This window comes from Lissotriton helveticus, chromosome 5_1 (genome assembly GCF_964261635.1).
Source record: "Lissotriton helveticus chromosome 5_1, aLisHel1.1, whole genome shotgun sequence".
In the NCBI taxonomy this organism is placed as follows: Eukaryota; Metazoa; Chordata; class Amphibia; order Caudata; family Salamandridae; genus Lissotriton; species Lissotriton helveticus.
Window position 1 is genome coordinate 53,445,496 of NC_136065.1, and position 22,754 is coordinate 53,468,249.

General features: G+C 50.6%; 1 protein-coding gene across 1 annotated transcript in view; it reads right to left on the reverse strand.

Moving 5' to 3' along the window:
• ABCF1 (ATP binding cassette subfamily F member 1) overlaps positions 1 to 22,754 on the reverse strand; it is a 254,988-nt gene that overhangs the window by 63,646 nt on the left and 168,588 nt on the right. Inside the window, exons 19-23 of the mRNA XM_078641704.1 lie at positions 21,717 to 21,800; positions 21,511 to 21,635; positions 17,598 to 17,710; positions 8,097 to 8,268; positions 5,963 to 6,037 (exon numbers count right to left, since the gene is read on the reverse strand). Coding sequence (XP_078497830.1) covers positions 5,963 to 6,037; positions 8,097 to 8,268; positions 17,598 to 17,710; positions 21,511 to 21,635; positions 21,717 to 21,800 — 569 coding nt within the window. The remainder of the gene's footprint in view (positions 1 to 5,962; positions 6,038 to 8,096; positions 8,269 to 17,597; positions 17,711 to 21,510; positions 21,636 to 21,716; positions 21,801 to 22,754) is intronic.

The following is a 22,754-nucleotide window of genomic DNA, read 5'->3' on the forward strand; positions in this document are numbered from 1 at the left end:
ACGTGGTGTACCAAGCCTGGCGCGCCCACGTTGGAGCAACCAGGACGAGTGTCATGGAGTGCTGCCTTAGCTTTCTTGCGACCAGCGGTATTAGAGGGGCTGGCGGAAAAGCGTATGCAAATTTGCCTGACCAGTTCATCCATATCGCATTCCCCTGCGACTGTGGGTGAGGGAACCTGGCGGCAAAGAGTCGGCATTTTGCGTTCTCCTTTGTTGCGAACAGGTCTATCTCCGGATGACCCCACTGTTGGAAGAACGGGTGGAGAACAGAAGGGTGTATCTCCCACTCGTGCATCTGATGGCTGTATCTGCTGAGCAGATCCGCCATCTGATTGTCCTTGCCCGGGAGGTGTTCTGCCATGAGGAAGATGTTCCTCTGAATGGCCCACTTCCACATGCTCTGAGCCAGATGAGACAGCTGTGGCGAGTGGGTGCCTCCCTGCTTTTGAATGTAGTACATCGCGGTCATGTTGTCCGTCCGGACTAGCACGACCTTGTTGCTCAGATGTACAATGAAGGACTTGAGCGCCATGAAGATTGCCATCAGTTCCAGATAGTTGATGTGCATCTTCTGTTGCTGCGTCGTCCATAGTCCCTGCACTGTGTAAGTGAGCACATGAGCTCCCCATCCCTGGAGAGACGCGTCCGTTGTCAGGATAATCTGCGGCACAGGCTCTTGGAACAGTCGGCCCTTGCAAAGGTTGTGTGGAGTCCACCAATGCAGAGAGTCGTATGCCCGACTGGTAACCAACACTAGGTCTGTCAATTGCCCACGAGCCTGTGTCCACTGATTCGCTAAGCACTCCTGGAGCGGGCGCATATGCAACCGTGCGTGAGGGACTATGAAGATGCAGGAGGCCATCATGCCTATCAACTGCATGAACACTCTCGCTGGCAGGGAGTGTCGTGGTCTGAATCGTTGGATCAGCGACTGAATGCTGTCGATTCTGACTTGGTTTGGCTGAGCCATGGCTGTCAGGGTGTTGATCGTAGCACCCAGGAACTGCCGGACATGTGCCGGCTGAAGATGCGATTTCGGGTAGTTCAGGGAGAAACCCAGATCGTGAAGCAGGCGAATTGTAGTCGACATGTCTGCGGCGCACTGTTGCTCCGACTTGGCTTGTACGAGCCAGTCGTCTAGGTAGGGGTAGACATGGATATTCTGCCTCCTGAGGTGCGCCGCCACTGTCGCTAGACACTTGGTGAACACCCTCGGGGCTGTTGTGACTCCGAAGGGTAGGACTTTGAACTGGTAGTGCCTGCCTTGAATAGTGAACCTGAGATATTTCCGGTGTGACGGGTGTAGTGGAATATGGAAATAAGCATCCTTGAGATCTAAGGTTGCTAAGAAGTCTCCCTGGTTTAGCAAGGGAAGAATCTGCTGCAGTGTAAGCATGTGGAAATGTTCCGATAGTATGTACAGGTTGAGGGGACGTAGATCGAGAATGGGCCTGAGAGAACCGTCCTTCTTTGGAATAAGGAAGTACAGGGAATATACCCCTGTGCCTTCCTCCCCCACCGGCACGAGCTCGATTGCGCCTTTTTGCAGCATCGCCACTACTTCCTGCTGCAATAAGTGCAAGTGCTCTGCGGACATAGGCCTTTGCCTTGGTGGGATGTTGGGTGGAGTGGATTTCAACTCTAGGCAATAACCATACTGAACTAATTGTCGCACCCACCTGTCTGTGGTGATGTTTCTCCAGACGGGCAGGAACTGCTGCAGTCTCCCCCCGACAGGTGTTAGGTGGTCGGGGGGCAGTGACAGAGAGTCACTGTTTGCTTGGAGTAGAGGTGCGGGAGCTGTTGTTTCCTCTGCCGCGACCTCTGTTGCTGTTGTTCCTATAACCTCCCTTGTTCTGCTTAGTGAACGAGGCTTGCGCCCCACCTTTGGAGAACTGGGATTGTTGACCCATCTGTCCTCTGGTGACTCCACGTGCACCTGAGCGACGAAAATTGCCGCCACGAAACTGTTGGGACTGCAGGGCCCCCATAGATTTAGCAGTTTCCGTGTCCTTCTTTATCTTCTCTAAGGTGGTGTCAACATCCGGACCAAACAGACTATCAGGATTGACTGGCTGATTCAGAATTGTCGTCTGAATATCCTGCTTGAACCCTGAGATGCGGAGCCAGGCTTGTCTTCTCAGCATAACGCTAGTGTTAATAGCCCTAGCAGCTGTGTCCGCAGCGTCAAGTGCACACTTGATGGCTGCGTTTGATATTAGCTTTCCTTCCTCAATAAGCATCTTGGTGCCTTCTTGGAACTGTGGGGGCAGGTGTTGTATAACCTGTTCTAGGGTGTCGTAGTGCGCCCTATCATAACGCGCCAGGAGCGCCTGTGTATTTGCGATGCGCCAAAAGTTTGCCGCCTGTGCAGCCACTCTTTTGCCTCCTGCCTCAAGCACTTTGGACTCCTTGTCCGGGGGAGGAGCTTCACCCGTTGTCTGGGAGTTGGCACGTTTCCTGGCATTGGCAACCACAAGAGAGTCCAGTGGCAACTGTCCCCGGATGTAGACGGGGTCCGCAGGAGCAGGCCTGTACTTCTTTTCAATGCGAGGGTTGACCACTCTAGCCCTCGTAGGCTCCTTAAAAATGTCTCCAGCATGTTTGAGAACACCTTTCAGCATAGGAAGTGTCTTTACTGTCCTCTCAGATATGGCAAAGGTGTCAAAAAGGAAGTCTTCCTCAACCGGGTCGGCATGCATGTCCACATCATGATTGGCCGCCGCCCGTTCAATTAGTGCATGAAATCCTGCTGAGTCCTCAGTCGGGGATGCACGTGCATTAAAGGTTTGCGGGTCTTGGCCCGCACCCTGGGTGTTTTGGTCACCAGAGTCGTCGTATGAATCTGGTTGTACATCAGGGTCATCGATGGGGAAATTGTACTGTTCATCCTCATCATCTTCCTCACCCACAGAGTGTTCTGGGGAGGGAGTAGGGCTCCGTCTAGGAGGAGGCTGAATCGGCTCCGTGAGGCCTAAGTCAAGGGGCACCCTCTTCTTCTTCAACGGGATGACGTAGGGGTCCACCGGCTCCGAAGTGATCTTCCGTTTATAGAGGGTCAGCTTGCCGGTGGCAGCATCGATGAAATGCTCTGAATCGTCCACCGAGTCGAGTACACGACGTGGAAGAGGGTCTGGCAGTGAGGAAACCTGCTTCGGAGCCGATTTCGTCGAAAACGCTTTCGGCGCCTCCTTAGGTGGCAAGAGAAAAAGGAGTTTCCCCGAAGGCTTAGCCGGAGCGTCCTTTTGCGGCTGCGGTGATGGCATCGGAGCCGATGGAGCAAGGGCCTTTTCCCTGATTCTCTGCAGTGACTCCGCAATGGGGGACGGTACACTGCCAGCGGGTTTCGTCGCCGACAAGGATGCTTTGAGCGGTCCCTCGGATCCGACGTCCTCGCGGGCCTTGTGCGGTTTGGGCGCGGAAACCTTCTTCGGGTCCTCCGAATCTTGAGGCCGGGGCGCCGACTTCTTGGGCGTAGCCTCTTTGGAGCCGACCTTGGCGGGCTTGGACGGCGCCGGAGCCGTTGATCCGAGCCGACCATCTTTCTTGGGGGCCCTTTCCTCGGGCGTCGGCTTCGATTTCGGAGCATCGGAATCGACCGACTTCCTCGGCTTCTGCGGACCGGAGGTCGACGGAGCCGACGGGGTGACGGGCACCGACTTCTTCACAGGCACGGCAGCCATTTTAGGAACACTCGAGTCCTTTGGTTTCAGTTTCGATTTCGGGTCGGCCATTTTAGGTGTTGACGACCCCGACGGTTTCAGTTTCGGTTTCGAAACAACGTGCCCAGCAAGTGAGTCCGAAGCCGGGCCCGAAGGCGGGGCTGTGGCTTGCGGCAACGGGTCCAGGGTAAGGCCGACAGGCGATCCCGTGTCCCGGTCGTCCTCGAAACTTTCGGGGCAGAGCTCGTCCGCAGAGCTGTCCGCCGCGGCCCCATAAATTTCATCGTCGTCTCCTACCTCTTCGACGTATTCGAGGACCTGACCCGCGACTCCGTCGTCGTCTCCCGGATCCGCCTCGACCTCCGACCGTGAGGGGGAGATTTGTAGAAGGTGACCCTGGACCTCTTCTTCCGGGTCGCCGAAGATGTTCTCCGGATCCGGGGCCGCTTGCCTAGCTTCCAAGCGCACCGCGCGCCGAAGCTTGAGAGTTTTCTTGGAGCGGAACTGTGCACAGGCCTTGCACTTGCCGTCGTCGTGGTCCGGTGAAAGGCACTTGTTACACACAGGGTGTAGATCGATGTGTGGGTACTTAGACCCACAGAGCGGGCAGTACTTGAACGGGCTCCGCTCCATGTCCGTAAAGGCTTGCTGTCGTGTCGCGATGAGAAGGCCTCAAAGTTTAGAAAGCGAAGAAAACTCCGCTTATTCCGGCTTCAAGAGACGGAAGACTCGAGACCGAGCGCAGACAATACCGACGCAAGAAAATCGAGGCCTTTTGGCCGGTAAAAGATAGTTTTACTTGGTTCCGACAGTAAGACGTCGAAACCACATCCGAACCCAATGGCGGAAAAAAACAATCTGGGGATGGAGCCGATGCCCATGCGCACTGTAGTCCAGGGGAGGAGCCACCTATCTCAGGATACTTCGAAGACTCTTCCAGGACAACAATGTGCAATCATCCGAGCCCAACACTAGGCGGCGATCTAATGCTAAGATATGAATTTAGCAGCCCACATGCCTCGAACTGAATATTTCTACTTACAGGTTCCTCACCTGTTGAATATCTCGTGGTGCCGGACTGGATCTGTAATCTTTTCCATAGCTTTACCACGCTAGTAGGTGGCTCTGCTCTATCTTCAGGCCGGAATCAACACCACAGAAGCCAGCAACGAGAGTATTGTGGGTGATTTGCCGCACTTCATAAATCCTTGATTGATTGAGTCAGTCAGAATCAAAAGAAGGACCAGCAGCTAAAACTGGGCTGCGACACCTCACAGCTCGAACTGCTGAAGACTTGTGACTTGAAAAGAGAAGGTACTAGGGGCAGAGGAGCGAGAGGTTTGGGGAGGTGGCCTTGCTTGTCCGAAGTCTAATGGTGACCCTAAACAATTAAGAGTGTACAAAAGGGTATCGCTAGTGAGAAGTTGTAAAAAGATAAAAGCTGGTCTCACCCTCCTAAAACCCATTTTTGTAAAAAACAATTGGAATAATAAATAACTTTCCGGGTACAATATAAAAAGTACAAAACATTAAAAAGTGCAACATGTCCTGAGGAGACTCTCCGTTACAGCCACAGGGCATGAGGCACTGGGCTCTATAGGAACATTGGGTAGTGAAAGAGGTCGAGCCGAAACCTTGTCAGTAAGAAACAGTCGTGAATACTTTTAAGCCCTAAAAGGTAAGGCTCAGTAGAGGGCACAGTTTTCAGCACGGCATACTTTCGCGTACTAGGTTTACACAGCTCTTTACCCTCTCTATCACAATGATGTGTTCGTAAATAAACCTCCTTGGCCCAAACACGGTCCCTTTTTTGAATTCCCTCAGGGTTCGTGTAAAGATCTGCTCTTCATAGCCTGGCGAGGCCAACTCCTATGTACTGGAGCCAGCGAATATGCAAGGCATGATCAAGAGAAAGACAATCCCATATCACATCTTTACTAAGTGTATTCTGTTGCTTAGACCCAATCTTGAGTCAAACGGAGGAAGTCCAAATCACCAGCAAGAAAAGACATCCCCAACTCCTCAAGGACAGCATACGATGGCATACCTTGCAGGACAGAGAGAACTCTTCGCAAGAATGAGTTCAGTGCTCTGCAGGGCCCCAAGCTCGGTGTGACCCCATATCTCGCTCCAGTATCTAACCTTTAAGATACATTTTGCCTGGTAAATCTTCAGGAGGGCCCCTAATGGGTAACTCAACCACATAGGATCATACTCTCTCAAGGCTCTTCCACTATACCACAGAGGATGTTTCTGCCTTCACATACCTTCACTTCAAACAGACAGAGAAAGGTACTCACTTCTAGACTCCATGTCTATACCGAATTCCAAATTCTTGAAAAGTAACTTCTGACTCTCGTAGGCAAAGTCAACACCTGTCAAAGAGGAAAAGAGGTTTTTCAAAAAATGCAGACAATCATAACTGAGGAGAAATATTACATCTTCAGGGCAAAACAAGGCAAGAGTAAGTTCATAACCTCAGTACAAGATCTGTGCGTCGGATGTTCATTGGGGAGGGAAAACAGAAATAGTAAATTACCTTTAGTAAAGCTAGTTTCGGGTGATACTCTACCTAAAGCTCGAATTATTCCCCTTTTAAATGTCCTAGTCACTTAACTGGCTCCGGAACCTTTTCCCCAAGTGTCTTCGATATAGGGAAGGGGCGCTGGCCCCACATCAGAGCTGGAAACAGTGCCCCTGTGATGTTACTGAACCCACATCCTGCTATCAGTTTCTCCAACCATTGTTTCTACGTCAACGAGGAAGGAGGACGAGAAAGACAAATAAAGGCGTGCAGTGCAGCAAGACCATATGGAACCGGACTACCAAGGTTAATGACCATCCTTCAAGATGGGGAGGCGGGTGGGATCAGTGGGGCATCTGGAGACCGAATAGAGTATCCAACAGAATTACAAAAGGAAAGAAATCTTTTCTTCTCGGGGACACTTCTATCAGCAGATTCTTCACCTTTTGAATAGATTTCAAAACAGTACATGAGCTGGAGGAGGGTGGAAGAACACATTTTTGAGGGCAGAAAAGAAGCGGGTAGTTAGCATTTTTTTGTTTTAGGTGGAGGAAAAGAAAGGAATAATGAAGCAAACATGAATGTTTGTGATTTTACCGATAACACCTTGGACAGCCTGGAAGGGATAATCAAAATGAATCCTTGACACAGTGCATTTATTACACAGGGACTGCGTGTGGGATTAATTCTAAATCGGGCCGAAATGTGAAAGTTCAGTGAAAATATTAAAGGGAGGGAGGGGGGGGGGAGGGGGCTAGGGTGCGTGTCTGGAGCCAAATCATACTCGTACCACAAGGCCCAGGATGGAAGGATTCAAAGTTGGATCTGTTTGGGCTGCGACTGTGTACATGGAAGAAGGGATGCATATTTGTGGGCTGTGAAAGTACATGGATGACGGGTGTACGCCTCTCTCAAGGTCATTATGGATTTGTGCGATAGTTTAACGCATTCTGGGTATTTTAGTCTTGTTTGTACTCCACTGAACCAATGAGACTAACACCTGAAACCAATCATTGGCAGGTGAAACATTTGGGGCTGGAGACCGTGTTGTAATTACCTGGAGCGAGGTGGTCACCGTACACGCGAGGTGCGTTTGTACACGTGAGGTGCGTTTGTACACGCGAGGTGCGTTTGGACACGTGAGGTGCGATTGGACACGCGAGGTGCGATTGGACACGCGAGGTGCGATTGGACACGCGAGGTGCGATTGGACACGCGAGGTGCGATTGGACACGCGAGGTGCGATTGGACACGCGAGGTGCGATTGGACACGCGAGGTGCGATTGGACACGCGAGGTGCGATTGGACACGCGAGGTGCGATTGGACACGCGAGGTGCGATTGGACACGCGAGGTGCGATTGGACACGCGAGGTGCGATTGGACACGCGAGGTGCGATTGGACACGCGAGGTGCGATTGGACACGCGAGGTGCGATTGTACACGCGAGGTGCGTTTGGACACGCGGGGTGCGATTGGACACGCGAGGTGCGATTGGACACGCGAGGTGCGATTGGACATGCGAGGTGCGATTGGACACGCGAGGTGCGATTGGACACGCGAGGTGCGATTGGACACGCGAGGTGCGATTGGACACGCGAGGTGCGATTGGACACGCGAGGTGCGATTGGACACGCGAGGTGCGATTGGACACGCGAGGTGCGATTGGACACGCGAGGTGCGATTGTACACGCGAGGTGCGTTTGGACACGCGGGGTGCGATTGGACACGCGAGGTGCGATTGGACACGCGAGGTGCGATTGTACACGCGAGGTGCGTTTGGACACGTGGTGTACCACATGTATGAATGAGGCCACGAAGGTGAGAATTCAGTGGATTTGTTAAGTGTGTTTGTGTGTGAATGTCGGTAAGTGCCTGTATCTGCATGTCTGAAGCCAAGGTTTACTCGTACCATGCAGTCCCAATATGGGAGGGCTCAGAGGCGGAGGGTTGGGGAAGGTGAATTTCACGGTGTACTCTCTCGGGCGCTTCAGCAGCTCTGCAGGCTCATTCGCCTCTTCGTCTGGGTTCTTCTTTCGGCCTTTCTGCTGTTTCCGCGTCAGAGCTTCTTTTGTCTGCTTCTCCTGTGGATGGAACATACATAAGAAGTCTCGGAGCTGCCATAGTACGCGCCTCATCTCATATAAAGTAACCTGAATGTTCAACACCAATGAAACAATGACAAAGACCAGCGGATGCGCTTGTAGGAACCTCTAATAATAAAGAACCTTTCGAAACAATTCAAAAAACATTAAATGAAACGTTTAGACATCAGAAAGTAATGATGACAGCTGATTCATCTTCATGATATTGCACTAAAGAGTACAACTGCATCAACAATAGACGGTGGTTGAGTACAACTAACAAACTGGGAACATACAGAAGAGGTGTAGCAGACGAATGGATGCAAGACTATAAAATCCAGCAAATTAACGAACTTTAAAATGGGGAAAAAAGGAATGACATTTCAAACTACCAGTGCACAATGTTATTCAGTCACATTCAAATACAAGGAGTGAAGACTGACAAGCACCAGTCATTCTCGCACAGACTGTGTTCACTGTCCGTACATATGTATTTACAGTATAGCATAGTCCACTCACAGACCGTGTTCTATAGTATAGACCTCCGCTCACAGACCGTGTTCACGGTCGGTACGCATGTACTTATAGTATTGTCCACTCTTCATTGTTCATTGTTCATTAGGACGCTGCTCATGACAAAGCCCCTGGAACGAACGTGGACAGAACCCCTCTATGCCAGACTGAACCGGTAACACATATTCCTGACACTCGACTGCATTATTCTTCAAAGTAAGTGTAGGAAGCGGGCTCTTTATATAATGGACCAAAAAGAGGTACACCGTGTTAAGTCCAGGCAAACCCCAAAGAAATTACAGAGGCACAAATGACACACCAAATGCTCTCTTTAGGGTTAGAGTGGGCGAGCAATTAGGCACATCAGATGGTAGTGCTAAGCATTTATTGTATGCACAAAGGCAGTAGCGAGACACTCCATAAATAAATCTAAAACAAATTTATTAAAATCACACTTTTACATGAATTTAGATACCAAGATCACAGGAATCAGGAAAGTACTTTGAGTTTTTACTTTTTTTTTTTTTACAGTGTTAAAAAGTTTACAGTGCAATTTTTGGGAGCGGTAGTGTTATCCTGGGGGGAAAACCATACTGTATTCAAGAACATTACAGTGACTTATGGGACTGTTCTTCTGGACTTAAGGTGAGAACGGGACAAGTTCCAAGGCCACAGCAACAGGTCACCTTGGAAGGCTCTGGGGCATCTGGGTGCAGAGGTGTGTTACGGTCTCGGGTGCCCATTCACTTCAATGGGGAACGGTCCGATCAGACAGACTGCAAGCTGGGACTGGGGGGCTCAATTCTCGAGAAGCTCGGGCACGTGGGGAAACCATTGGTCCGCTTCTCCTTGGGCTGTGAGGCTCGGGTGCAGTGGTGTCTTTTGGCGTCGGGCTCAGTCGTTCGGGGTTGGAGAGGGGCCTGCAGAAAGAGGACGCAGGAGGCGAATGGCAGTCCAGTCTGGTCAGACCGAACGATGGGCACGGCTCTAGTGAGTCTCAGGACCCTGTGGGCACCGTCACCTCCCTCGGACTCTGGCTGTGGGGTGCGGGTGCCGAGGCACTTTAAGGTGGCGGTGGTCGGGGACTCACTCTTGGTCTTCGGTTTCTGCAGAGGGGGGTAAACAAAGCAGTTGGGTCCCAGGGTCCTTGAAGTCCCTCGATGCGCACGTCGGTCCTCCTCTGCGTTGGTGTCCGGTCTAGACATATCAAACCTTGGCTGCTGCAAGGGGTCCAGTACCCCAGGTGTTGTGCAGCTCTGGTTGATCCTGGTGACCACACACTTGGAGAGAGGGCGGATCTGACCTGTAAGAGCACGGTTACCTCTTCCTGAGCAGTGGCTGCGTCGGTAGTCCCGGTGAGCAGCAGGTCGGTGTACAAATCTTGCTTTTCTGGTGCCCGAGATTGCAGGGGAGTAGCTTCATTGCTACAAGGGAGTTTCTTTGGCAATTGGCGAAGCACTGTCAGCCCTTCGGGTTTCTTCGGGAGTCTGCACAGTGGCAGGATGATTTAGTTGCTCCATGGGTGTCAGATGCAGAAGGCATCTGAGGTCCTGGTATCAGAGGGTCCCCATAATATTCAGTTTATGGTACATTAAGGGGAGTGAAGGGTAGCAGCCAATGGGCTACTTACCCCTGGGGTCACTACACCCCCCAGATGATAACTTCCTTTGGGGAGTAAACATCACCCTGTCCCAGAATTCCAAATTTCACTACACACAAGATGGTGGAATTCCTAATTTCATGTTCACTTTGGTCTGGTCCCCGTAGAAGTGTGTCCAGCCTGGCAGTGCAACATGTGTCCTGCATACTAATTCACCTGCCTTTCCTGGGACCAGATTGGTCCAGGGCAGGGGGTGGTACCTCCCTAGTCTAGAGACCCCTTGCGTCGTATATCAAAGGTGGCACAGGCTTTTGAAGCCTCCTGCCTTGATATGCTGATTTCGCAGCCTTCCTAGAGGAGGAGGTGATGACACCGCTCTCCAGAGAAGGCATTATTTCTGTCCTTTGAGAGCAGGGCTCTCACCTCCCAGAGGGTCAAACTCCTCTGCGGTGGCAGGCTCGGCTGGACCAGTGAGCCAGCACACTAGAGGGCTGGTAGGTTTCAGGGGGGGGGGGGGGGGGGGTCTAAGGCACCCTCTGAGTGTATGTAATAATAAATCCATCACGGACTCAGTGCAGGTTTATTAACCAGAGGTGTTTGATACCAAACACTATAGCTTGCATTGAAGCCATTATGTAGCTCGGAAAACAACTTAAGATGGCTTCCCTGTTCACTTGTACTGTCAGTAATTGAACTGACCAGCTCAGGGGCATATCTGCTCATGCAGGTATGTCCTCACACGTAATATAATGCACCCTGACTTAGGGCTATAAAGCCTGTGTAGGATTGACCTACAAATATTACATGCAATGTTAGAGGACATGGCACACCAGTGTGTACTATGTTGTGTTTTACACTTTTTAGAGCACCTTGTCACGCAGCCTGCAGTGGCAGTCTGTACGAGTTTGGTGGTGGGTCCCTTCAAGTGTCACAAGATATGCTGCAGCTCTCAGGGACCCTCCTTAGCGCCTCAGGACAGAGGTACCAGAGGTACAACTTACAAGGGACATACAGGGGTGCTAAAGGCCTGGTCACTTGGGGATCAACTGACCAATTGTCCTGTTTTGGGGACAGAGCACGGGCCCTGGGGACCTGGTTAGCACTAACCAGTGCACATTAGTCAAAGTTGCATCTAATACCAGGAAAGCTGTGGGGGTGGAGGGGTCTACTGCAAAGAAGATCCAGTTTCCTACGGTTAGCACTGATATTAATGAGTCGTTTTGGATAGTTACAATACATTGACTCCTGACCTGGTCACTCTTCCTTGTACCCACTGTAAAAAAAAAAATCTTTTTGCACTCTTGACTCCAAAGGACCGCAACTCCTCATAGCTGGCGATAGAGCACCTTAGCGCCTTCCATAGATGCCTGCATCAGAGTAGCGGATGCGTTGTTGTGTTCTCGTATGATCACCTTTGCTGACGTGCTCTTTTCCTCCGTCAGGAGTTCCATATGCAGGTGGTGTCACTCCAAATTCGTCCATCATAACAGCCTTGTGTCACCAGAGCTTTTGCCGCTTTAATAGACATTGCTGCAAATGAACTCGCTCTCTGCCCAGAGCATCGATAGGCCTTCCATCTTGATCAGATGGAGTTACAGTAGGCATGACCGGACTCCATGGCGTCACCACTGGAATGAGTCAATCTGGGCATAGGTGACCTGTAAGTCTGGACCCTTGGAAGCGGGCTTGAGGTGCTCTGCCAGCCTCTGTGGACTCAGCAGAACCAAAGCATCTCCTCTGCAGCGTGGCACAACTCCAACTAAACCAAAGCATCAGCACTGGGACCTGTCGCAAAGACCTACATCCCCTTCGCAACCCATTGGAACCACTACTGCGCAAGACATCCTCAGCGCACGGCCCTCACATCGCTCATCAACAGGCCTCGACGATGATGCTGGGCTCCACATCGCAGCCTCGCAGCTCCTCGGAACCGACACATTACCTCAACTGTGCATCGCATCCTCGACACCGGACTTCACATCACAAGTCCTGTGACAGCATCTTCGATAACGACACAGGCCCTTGCATCGCAGTCCCGCTCGCACCTCGGAACGGACGCAGTGCTTTGGCTGTACCATGCAGGTCTGCCGCAGACCCTCGCAACACTCCACACCCAGGATTTAAGGAACTCTCTTCAACAGCCCTAACAGGGTCCCTGTATCCGGCCAGTGGTTCAACGTGGTCGGCCTGAACTGGTCACTTTACCCTGGTCAGGAGCAACCAGAAACCCACAGCTGGCGGTTTATTTTGTGCTATTTAGCGCTATTTTCACTATAATCTTTAACATTGCATATCTACAGTTCTACCGATTGCATTTTTGTTGTTTTCGTCTTCTTTAATTATTGAAGAAAGTGCTATTTTTTCTAAACTTGGTGTGGGATCCTTTTCTCTGGTATTTTCACTTTATTACGGTCTTTAGTGTCACACAAATACTTCACACATTGCATCCAAGTTAAGCTAGACTGCTCTTTGCCAAGTTACCAGAGGGTTGAGCACAGATTCATTTAGGGTGGATTTGTGCCTCACACAGACCGGGTTTGTGGTTGCTGCTGGACGTTGTCCTTCATGTTGCTTAGACGTAACCACCACACGGACACTGCCGCAGTAGACACCCAGGTACCACATATGGAATACAGAGGCAGGTTACCAGGGCCCTTGATTCCCTCATACCGATGACCTTGAGAAAACGTGGACCAAGGGACCCTAGTCCTTGGTATGATGGTTCTCTGCGGGCGCTTAAAAGTATGTGTAGGCGCACTGAGAGAGACTGGCGAAAAAAATATGAGATCAGTAAAAAAGCGGTGTACCTGTCCTCTGTCAAGTGTTACCATCGAGCTGTTTGTAGAGCACGTGCAGCATTCTATGCCCTCGAATTCCGCAACAGCACTAATTAATCTAAAGCTATCTTTAAGGCCCTCAAGGATCTGGTGGCAAAAAAGGCCTCTGCGAATGAATCTTGCTCCAGTTCACATTGTGAAACCTTAGCGGCCTTTTTCTTGGGCAAAGTCCAAGCTATATACCGAGCTTTTCCTTCGGTTATGCCCTCGGCGGCCAGGTTCTCCAGCCCCCCGGTGCAGGAGGTGTTACACTCCTTTCCTTGCTTAACTCCTGAAAGCTTTAAAAATCTAGCCCTGCAAGTTAAGTCCGGGTCTCCGGCCGAACCGTTACGGCCAACGTTGTTTAGAGACATGGCATCCTCTGAGCAGTCGCCGATATGCTCCCTGATTAATATCTCGCTCCAATCCGGGTCGGTTCCTGCCAAGTGGAAACAGGCAGTGGTTATGCCCATTTTTAAGAAGCCGTCCTTGGATGCCAGCAAGCCTGAGAGTTAACGCCCGATATCACTCCTCCCTTGGCCAGCAAAAGTAGCAGAGGCGCACGTTAATACTGCCCTCTCTGACCATCTTTCGCGTGCTAACATCTTGGACGTGACGCAGAATGGATTCCGAGCGGGTCATAGCACAGAGACTGCCCTCCTTTTTATGGTGGAACACCTGCGCTCTGTGCTCGATGCGGGTCAAACGGCGGCACTTGTTTTATTAGATCTTAGCGCCGCCTTTGACACCGTCTCGCACGGGATTCTTCTGCAACGCCTGGAGGATGCTGGTATCGTTGGTACTGCTTTCCAGTGGTTCCGCTCTTTTCTTGCGGACTGATCTTTTTGCGTGGCCGTCCCGCCTCATCAGTCTAAATTCTATCCCCTGGATCTTGGTGTGCCTCAGGGTTCCTCGCTGAGCCCCACGCTATTTAATCTGTACGTGAGACCGCTGGCTGAGGTGGTCAAGCAGTGGGGTATGACCATGGTGTCATACGCTGATGACACCCAGCTAGCGGTTACGCTCAGCGGGGATTCAGCGCTGGATGCCCCAAGATTCCAGAATGGACTACGGGCGGTTGCCAGCTGGATGACGTCCAACTGTCTCCAGCTGAACGCAACAAATACGGAGATCATGATCTTCGGTAAGCAAGCGGAACTCTGGGGAGATGCGTGGTGGCCTTCTGAGCTTGGTCCCACCCCAACTCCGGTCTCGGAGATAAAAAACCTCGGGGTGTGGTTAGACCCCACTCTCAGCTTTGTCTGCCACACTAAGCGCACTGCTGCCTGCTGCTTTGGTGTTTTGCGCAGCTTAAGACCTGTGTTAAAAAATTTTATGCTTCGACCAGGCAGCTCATTGTGCAGGCAACGGTGATCTCTCGGCTTGATTATGCCAGCTCCCTTTTGGTAGGGTTAAATCAGGCCGAAATCACTCGTCTTCAACGTGTGCAAAATGCGGCTGCCAGAGCAGTAGTGGGGCTACCTAGGTACTGTTCAGCTGCGAGCACCTTGCGCTCTCTCAATTGGCTGCCGATTAAGCAGAGGCTTCAATTCAAAGTGCTTTGCATGTCTCATAAGATCCTCAAGGGATCCCCTGCTCAGATTCTTTTGAATCTTTTGTCCTTTTATGTTTCTGCCCGATGCCTGCGTTCTTCGGACCTTGAACTTGCAGTAGTCCCCCGGTTTAAGCGCAGCCATGCTGGTGGCCGTTCATTTCGAGTACGTGCTGCAGCTTTGTGGAACTCCCTTCCTGTAGAGATACGTACCCTCGGTGAGCTGCTCGCGTTTCGTAGGGCGGTTAAGACCTTTTTATTTCCCTAAATTGTCTTCCTTTGTTCTTTTTATCTAGTTGTGTTATGTTGGTTCCTTGATGGGCGCCAGGACGCTCCTTCGCTGGAGCAGCTGTGCGCGTTACAAATGCTCATAACATAACAAAAGAAGTGCTCCAAAAGTCGCCTAGAAGTATGGGGCAACTTTCAGTAACTAGGTTATTAGTTCAGAAAGGGGTACTACTACAAAAAATATAAAGACAATCTAGTTATTTCCCAGCACAGTTTTAAGAAAAACTCCCTCATAGCTTTTGCACAAGCAACAGGCAATTCCCCAAAGAAACGTGTGTTCAATTCAAATAGTGCCATACAATAAAAATGATGTAAAGGACACTCTAGTGCAGAACACCAGAGGGGTCTTTATATACCTCTCCAGAGTCAGCCAGTGGCTGATAGACACACTGTGGATTTAGTGCAAGGGTGGGCTATTGGCCTACACCAACACTTTAGAAGCTGACAAAAAAGTGCTTCTTGAAAAAATAATACAAAGTTAATGTAAAATGGAGTATACCATTTGAATGTTTTCCAGCTTCGCCGGACATAGAAAGCAACTAATTTAAGGAGGTTTCAGGAAAGCCAACTGCATGCAATTTCAAAACAAAGGTCTAGGAGAAACCAGAACGTTACGGTCTTGGCATCTACACAAGTGAAGTGCCGGGCACAGCTCAGAGGCATGTTCACACACAGCTCAGCAGGGCCAGACTTGAGTTTTTCTCCTGGGGCAGAAGCAGTTCAGACGGCCTGATCAAAGAGCAGCGCTGGGAAGCACCTTCTCTGGGGCAGGGGAGTATGAGCTTGAGATCGAGCTGGGCAGAAATCATGAGAAAGCAGGCTCGTTCTGGCTCTAGGTCGAAGAGGACCTCGAGCTGGCCGAGAGCCAGGCATCTGGCTCGAGCCTTCAGGCACTCTCACCTCTTGTTGGCAACCCCTTCTGTAACCGGTCAGGCCATCTCCAAGCTTCCTTTGAGTGCCCATCGGCCATCTAGAACCTGTGCAGTAGGATTAGGCACAGTCGAGTGACCCGCTCAGCCCGCCACCCATAGCCCGTCTAGTAAGGCGTGTCGTGTCCTATGCACTATAGCACCTGCACAGAGCAAAAGCTTCCCCCTTTCTGTAACTCCATTAGTAAGGCCAGGCCTATGTGCATCGCTGCCACCCTTTTATGACCTGTAAAGTAATGCCTTGTACCAGCTCAATACTGCTTGCCTACAGTATCGTCTCCCTCTGCAGGACCTGTGAATTACAACTCTGCTACTCACTGACTGCTTAGAGGGTCTTTCTCCTCTCTATACCCTGCGCACTAATTCACCACCTCTGCTACTCACCGCCTGCTAGAGGGTCTTTCTCCCCTCTATACCCTGTGCACCAATTCACCACCTCTGCTACTCACCGCCTGCTCAGAGGGTCTTTCTCCCCTCTATACCCTATGCACTAATTCACCACCTCTGCTACTCACCGGTTGCTTTGAGGATCTTTCTCCCCTCTATACCCTGTGCACCAATTCACCACCTCTGCTACTCACCGCCTGCTAGAGGGTCTTTCTCCTCTCTATACCTGCAGAATAATTCACCACCTCTGCTACCCACCACCTGCTTAGAGGGTCTTTCTCCTCTCTATACCCTGCGCATTAATTCACCACCTCTACTACTCACCGCCTGCTTATAGCATCTTTCAACTCTCTAACCCTGCGCATTAATTCACCACCTCGACTACTCACCGCCTGCTTAGAGCATCTTTCAACTCTCTAACCCTGCGCATTAATTCACCACCTCTACTACTTCCTGCCTGCTTTGTAGGTCTTTCTCCTCTCTATACCCTGCGCATTAATGCACCACCTCTGCTACTCACCGCCTGCTAGAGGGTCTTTCTCCTCTCTATACCCTGTGCACTAATTCACCACCTCTGCTACTCACCGGTTGCTTTGAGGGTCTTTCTCCCCTCTATACCCTGTGCACTAATTCACCACCTCTGCTACTCACCGGCCTACTAGAGGGTCTTTCTCCTCTCTATACCCTGTGCATTGATTCACCACCTCAGCTACTCACTGCTTGCCTTGAAGGTCTTTCTCCCCTCTATACCCTGCAGAATAATTCACCACCTCTGCTACTTCCTGCCTGCTTTGTAGGTCTTTCTCCTCTCTGTACCCTGCGCATTAATTCACTACTTCTGCTACTCACCGCCTGCCTTGAAGGTCTTTCTTCCCTCTATACCCTGTGCACTCGTTTACCTGCTCTGCTACTTCCTGCCTGCTTTGTAGGTCTTTCTCCTCTCTATACCCCTTGCACTATTCCACCATCTCCGCTACTCACTGCCTGCTAGAGGGTCTTTTTACTCTTTGGACCCTGTGCACTAATTCACCACCTCTGCCACTCATGGCCTGCTTCAAGGGTCTTTCTCCTCTCTATACCCTGAGCATTAATTTACCACCTCTGCTACTCACCGCTTGCTTTGAGGGTCTTTCTTCCCTCTATACCCTGTGCACTCATTTACCTGCTCTGCTACTTACTGCCTGCTTTGTAGGTCTTTCGCCTCTCTATGCCCCGTGCACTATTCCACCATCTCCGCTACTCACCGCCTGCTTCGATGATTTGCCCCCCGCCTTCAGGTCCTTCAGCTTCTTCTCCTGCTTGTCATACAGTTTCTGCTGCTCCTTTTGCTTCTGCTGGTACATCTTCTTAAAGGTGTCTGGAATTCAAAAGAAGGTTTTAGGGGACGTAGGAAGGTGTGTACGGAGGGACACAAACCACCAGAGTCACTCCCTAGGTGACTGGAAAGTGACCTATAGATGGTCTCATGCAACGGGCATTACAGAACTCATGACAAGGCATGCACGGAAACCGGCAGAGTAAGGAGGAAATAGGCTTTAGAGCCAGCCATGTTTAAAAAACACATATAATGAATTGGCATTTGTACAGAGGAACCCCTAGAGTCCTACGACTAGACACCAGGGATAAGGAGAAATAGGTCTGCATAAGGCATAATACAGAACGACATTAGGAAATGGAAAGAGCCCTGCAGACAGAAAGATGCATGGAAAGAGAGCCCTGCAGACAGAAAGATGCACGGAAAGAGAGCCCTGCAGACAGAAAGATGCACGGAAAGAGAGCCCTGCAGACAGAAAGATGCACGGAAAGAGCCCTGCGGAGAGAAAGATGCACGGAAAGAGAGCCATGCAGACAGAAAGATGCACGGAAAGAGAGCCATGCAGACAGAAAGATGCACGGAAAGAGCCCTGCAGACAGAAAGATGCACGGATAGAGAGCCCTGCAGACAGAAAGATGCATGGATAGAGAGCCCTGCAGACAGAAAGATGCACGGAAAGAGCCCTGCAGACAGCAAGATGCACGGATAGAGAGCCCTGCAGACAAAGATGCACGGATAGAGAGCCCTGCAGACAAAGATGCACGGATAGAGAGCCCTGCAGACAGAAAGATGCATAAAAGTGCCCTGCAGACAGAAAGGTGCATAAAAGAGCCCTGCAGACAGAAAGATGCACAGAAAGAGAGCCCTGCAGACAGAAAGATGCACGGATAGAGAGCCCTGCAGACAGAAAGATGCACGGATAGAGAGCCCTGCAGACAAAGATGCACGGATAGAGAGCCCTGCAGATAGAAAGATGCATAAAAGAGCCCTGCAGACAGAAAGATGCATAAAAGAGCCCTGCAGACAGAAAGATGCACAGAAAGAGAGCCCTGCAGACAGAAAGATGCACAGAAAGAGAGCCCTGCAGACAGAAAGATGCACAGAAAGAGCCCTGCAGAGAGAAAGATGCACGGAAAGAGAGCCATGCAGACAGAAAGATGCACGGAAAAAGCCATGGAGACAGAAAGATGCACGGAAAGAGCCCTGCAGACAGAAAGATGCACGGATAGAGAGCCCTGCAGACAGCAAGATGCACGGATAGAGAGCCCTGCAGACAGCAAGATGCACGGATAGAGAGCCCTGCAGACATAAAGATGCACGGATAGAGAGCCCTGCAGACAGCAAGATGCACGGATAGAGAGCCCTGCAGACATAAAGATGCACGGATAGAGAGCCCTGCAGACAGAAAGATGCATAAAAGAGCCCTGCAGACAGAAAGATGCACGGAAAGAGAGCCCTGCAGACCGAAAGATGCACGAATAGAGCCCTGCAGACCGAAAGATGCACGAATAGAGCCCTGCAGACCGAAAGATGCACAGAAAGAGCGCCCTGCAGACAGAAAGATGCACGGAAAGAGCCCTGCAGATTGAAAGATGCACGGAAAGAGAGCCCTGCAGACCGAAAGATGCACGGAAAGAGCCCTGCAGACCGAAAGATGCACGGAAAGAGCCCTGCAGACCGAAAGATGCACGGAAAGAGAGCCCTGCAGACCGAAGATGCACGGAAAGAGAGCCCTGCAGACAGAAAGATGCACGGAAAGAGCCCTGCAGACAGAAAGATGCACGGAAAGAGCCCTGCAGACAGAAAGATGCACGGAAAGAGCCCTGCAGACAGAAAGATGCACGGATAGAGAGCCCTGCAGACCGAAAGATGCACGGAAAGAGAGCCCTGCAGACAGAAAGATGCACGGAAAGAGCCCTGCAGACAGAAAGATGCACGGAAAGAGAGCCCTGCAGACAGAAAGATGCACGGAAAGAGAGCCCTGCAGACAGAAAGATGCACGGAAAGAGCCCTGCAGACAGAAAGATGCACGGAAAGAGCCCTGCAGACCGAAAGATGCACGAATAGAGCCCTGCAGACAGAAAGATGCACAGAAAGAGCCCTGCAGACAGAAAGATGCACGGAAAGAGCCCTGCAGACAGAAAGATGCACGGATAGAGAGCCCTGCAGACAGAAAGATGGACGGATAGAGAGCCCTGCAGACAGAAAGATGCACGGATAGAGAGCCCTGCAGACCGAAAGATGCACGGAAAGAGCCCTGCAGACAGAAAGATGCATAAAAGAGCCCTGCAGACAGAAAGATGCACAGAAAGAGAGCCCTGCAGACAGAAAGATGCACGGAAAGAGAGCCCTGCAGACAGAAAGATGCACGGAAAGAGAGCCCTGCAGACAGAAAGATGCACGGAAAGAGAGCCATGCAGACAGAAAGATGCACGGAAAGAGAGCCATGGAGACAGAAAGATGCACGGAAAGAGCCCTGCAGACAGAAAGATGCACGGATAGAGAGCCCTGCAGACAGAAAGATGCACGGAAAGAGCCCTGCAGACAGCAAGATGCACGGATAGAGAGCCCTGCAGACAGAAAGATGCACGGATAGAGAGCCCTGCAGACAGAAAGATGCATAAAAGAGCCCTGCAGACAGAAAGATGCATAAAAGAGCCCTGCAGACAGAAAGATGCACAGAAAGAGAGCCCTGCAGGCAGAAAGATGCACGGAAAGAGCCCTGCAGGCAGAAAGATTCACGGAAAGAGCCCTGCAGGCAGAAAGATGCACGGAAAGAGAGCCCTGCAGACCGAAAGATGCACGAATAGAGCCCTGCAGACCGAAAGATGCACGAATAGAGCCCTGCAGACCGAAAGATGCACGGAAAGAGAGCCCTGCAGACCGAAAGATGCACAGAAAGAGCGCCCTGCAGACAGAAAGATGCACGGAAAGAGAGCCCTGCAGACCGAAAGATGCACAGAAAGAGCGCCCTGCAGACAGAAAGATGCACGGAAAGAGCCCTGCAGACAGAAAGATGCACGGAAAGAGCCCTGCAGACAGAAAGATGCACGGAAAGAGAGCCCTGCAGACAGACATCCATAGTACCAGACACTAGGGTCGGAAGAAAGAGCCCTGCAGACAGAAAGATGCACGGAAAGAGCCCTGCAGACAGAAAGATGCACGGAAAGAGCCCTGCAGACAGAAAGATGCACGGAAAGAGCCCTGCAGACCGAAAGATGCACGGAAAGAGAGCCCTGCAGACAGAAAGATGCACGGAAAGAGAGGCCTGCAGACAGAAAGATGCACGGAAAGAGAGCCCTGCAGACAGAAAGATGCACGGAAAGAGAGGCCTGCAGACAGAAAGATGCACGGAAAGAGCCCTGCAGACAGAAAGATGCACGGAAAGAGAGCCCTGCAGACAGACATTCATAGTATCAGACACTAGGGTCAGAAAAAAGGCCTGTGGACTAAGGTCACACAAACTGACACGAGGGAGTAAGGAAAAAGAGGATGACAATAGGAAAAGTTCTGCACAAAGTAAATGGCACAAAATGGCAGTGCATAACTGAAGACGTGAACGCCTCTGAAGCACAATCGACTGAACATCCTACAATGCAACGACTGAAAGTCCTACAATGCAACGACTGAACGTCCTACAATGCAACGACTGAACGTCCTACAATGCAACGACTGAACGTCCTATAACGCAACGACTGAACATCCTACAATGCAACAAATGAATGTCCTATACAAAGGTCTTAAGGAAGCTGGACATGAGATCAAGTTCCCAAACTCAGCGGGACTTCCCTTTCCTATGCTCCTCCCCCATCCTCCCGGATGCTCTGGTGATCAATTCTTACTGTAGTTTCCTCTGTAGTAGAACAGCTTCTGGGTATCGAGATGGATGATGTCGGTACAAACGTCATCCAAGAATCCTTGGTCGTGGGAGACGATCAGGAGCGTCTTCTTCCATCCCTGCAGATAGCTGCGAAGAGAGAGAGTCAATGAAATCTACTTTCATAGCAGCTAGCTTCTTCAAACAATAATGTGCGACGGGTCGACTCACTTGTTTAACCAGATGACAGCGTTTAGGTCCAGGTGGTTGGTGGGCTCATCCAGCATCAGCAGCGTGGGCTCCATGAAGAGGGCTCTGAGGAGACAAAAACACACCTGCAATGATTGGTGGGAGGGCGGAGACTCACCCAGCATCCGGGCTAGGTAAAATGTTTATTTTTTCCATTTCGCAGTAGGAGGACACACAATGCTACGTAAATCCACAAGATTTTGTGATCGACTACAGTTAGCTATAGTTGGAAATCCTGCAACGACAACATAGTCTGGATGGTTAGCTTCCATCCTCACGAGCCCCGTACGCCACGAACTACCCATAATCCCAAGATTCTCTAGTACATCCGCACAGCAGATGTGGACATTTTGTTATAGCCTAATTAAGGGCCACAAGCAGATTTACACAAGCATTGGCAATGCCAATATGTCTTGCATTAAAAGAGGCATTAGTGGTGTAACGTAAATTATTTTCTACTCAAGGTTTTCTGTGTAGTGGTGTGTTTGTAGTTGTGTTAGTATATTTGTAGTGGTTGTTTGTTAACTCTATATGCTGGAGATGTTAGTAGTGTGTGTAAGAGTGATAGAAAGGGGTGTGAGATAGTAAAAGAGAGAGAAGTAAAGTCACTGTTACTATGTGTACTTGTTTGTGCTATTATGTTGGTAGTATGTTAATTTTAATAGCCAATCGGGTCCGCATTTGGAATCTTATAAGTGTTTAGCCATGGATTACATTGGTCTTTAAAGACATCAATGTTTGTGGTAAATCAATGGTGGAAAGGTATAGTGGTTTGTGGTAAATCAATTGTGGAAGGGTATAGTGTTTTGTGGTAAGTTAATGGTGGAAGGGTATAGTGGTTTGTGGTACATCAAGGTTGGAAGGGTATAGTGGTTTGTGGTAAATCAAGGGTGGAACGGTATAGTGGTTTGTGGTAAATCAAGGGTGGAAGGGTATAGTGGTTTGTGGTAAATCAAAGGTGGCGGGTCGTTGGAGAGGGAGAGGATTAGCTGGGTGTCGTCGGCGTAGGAGATGATGTGT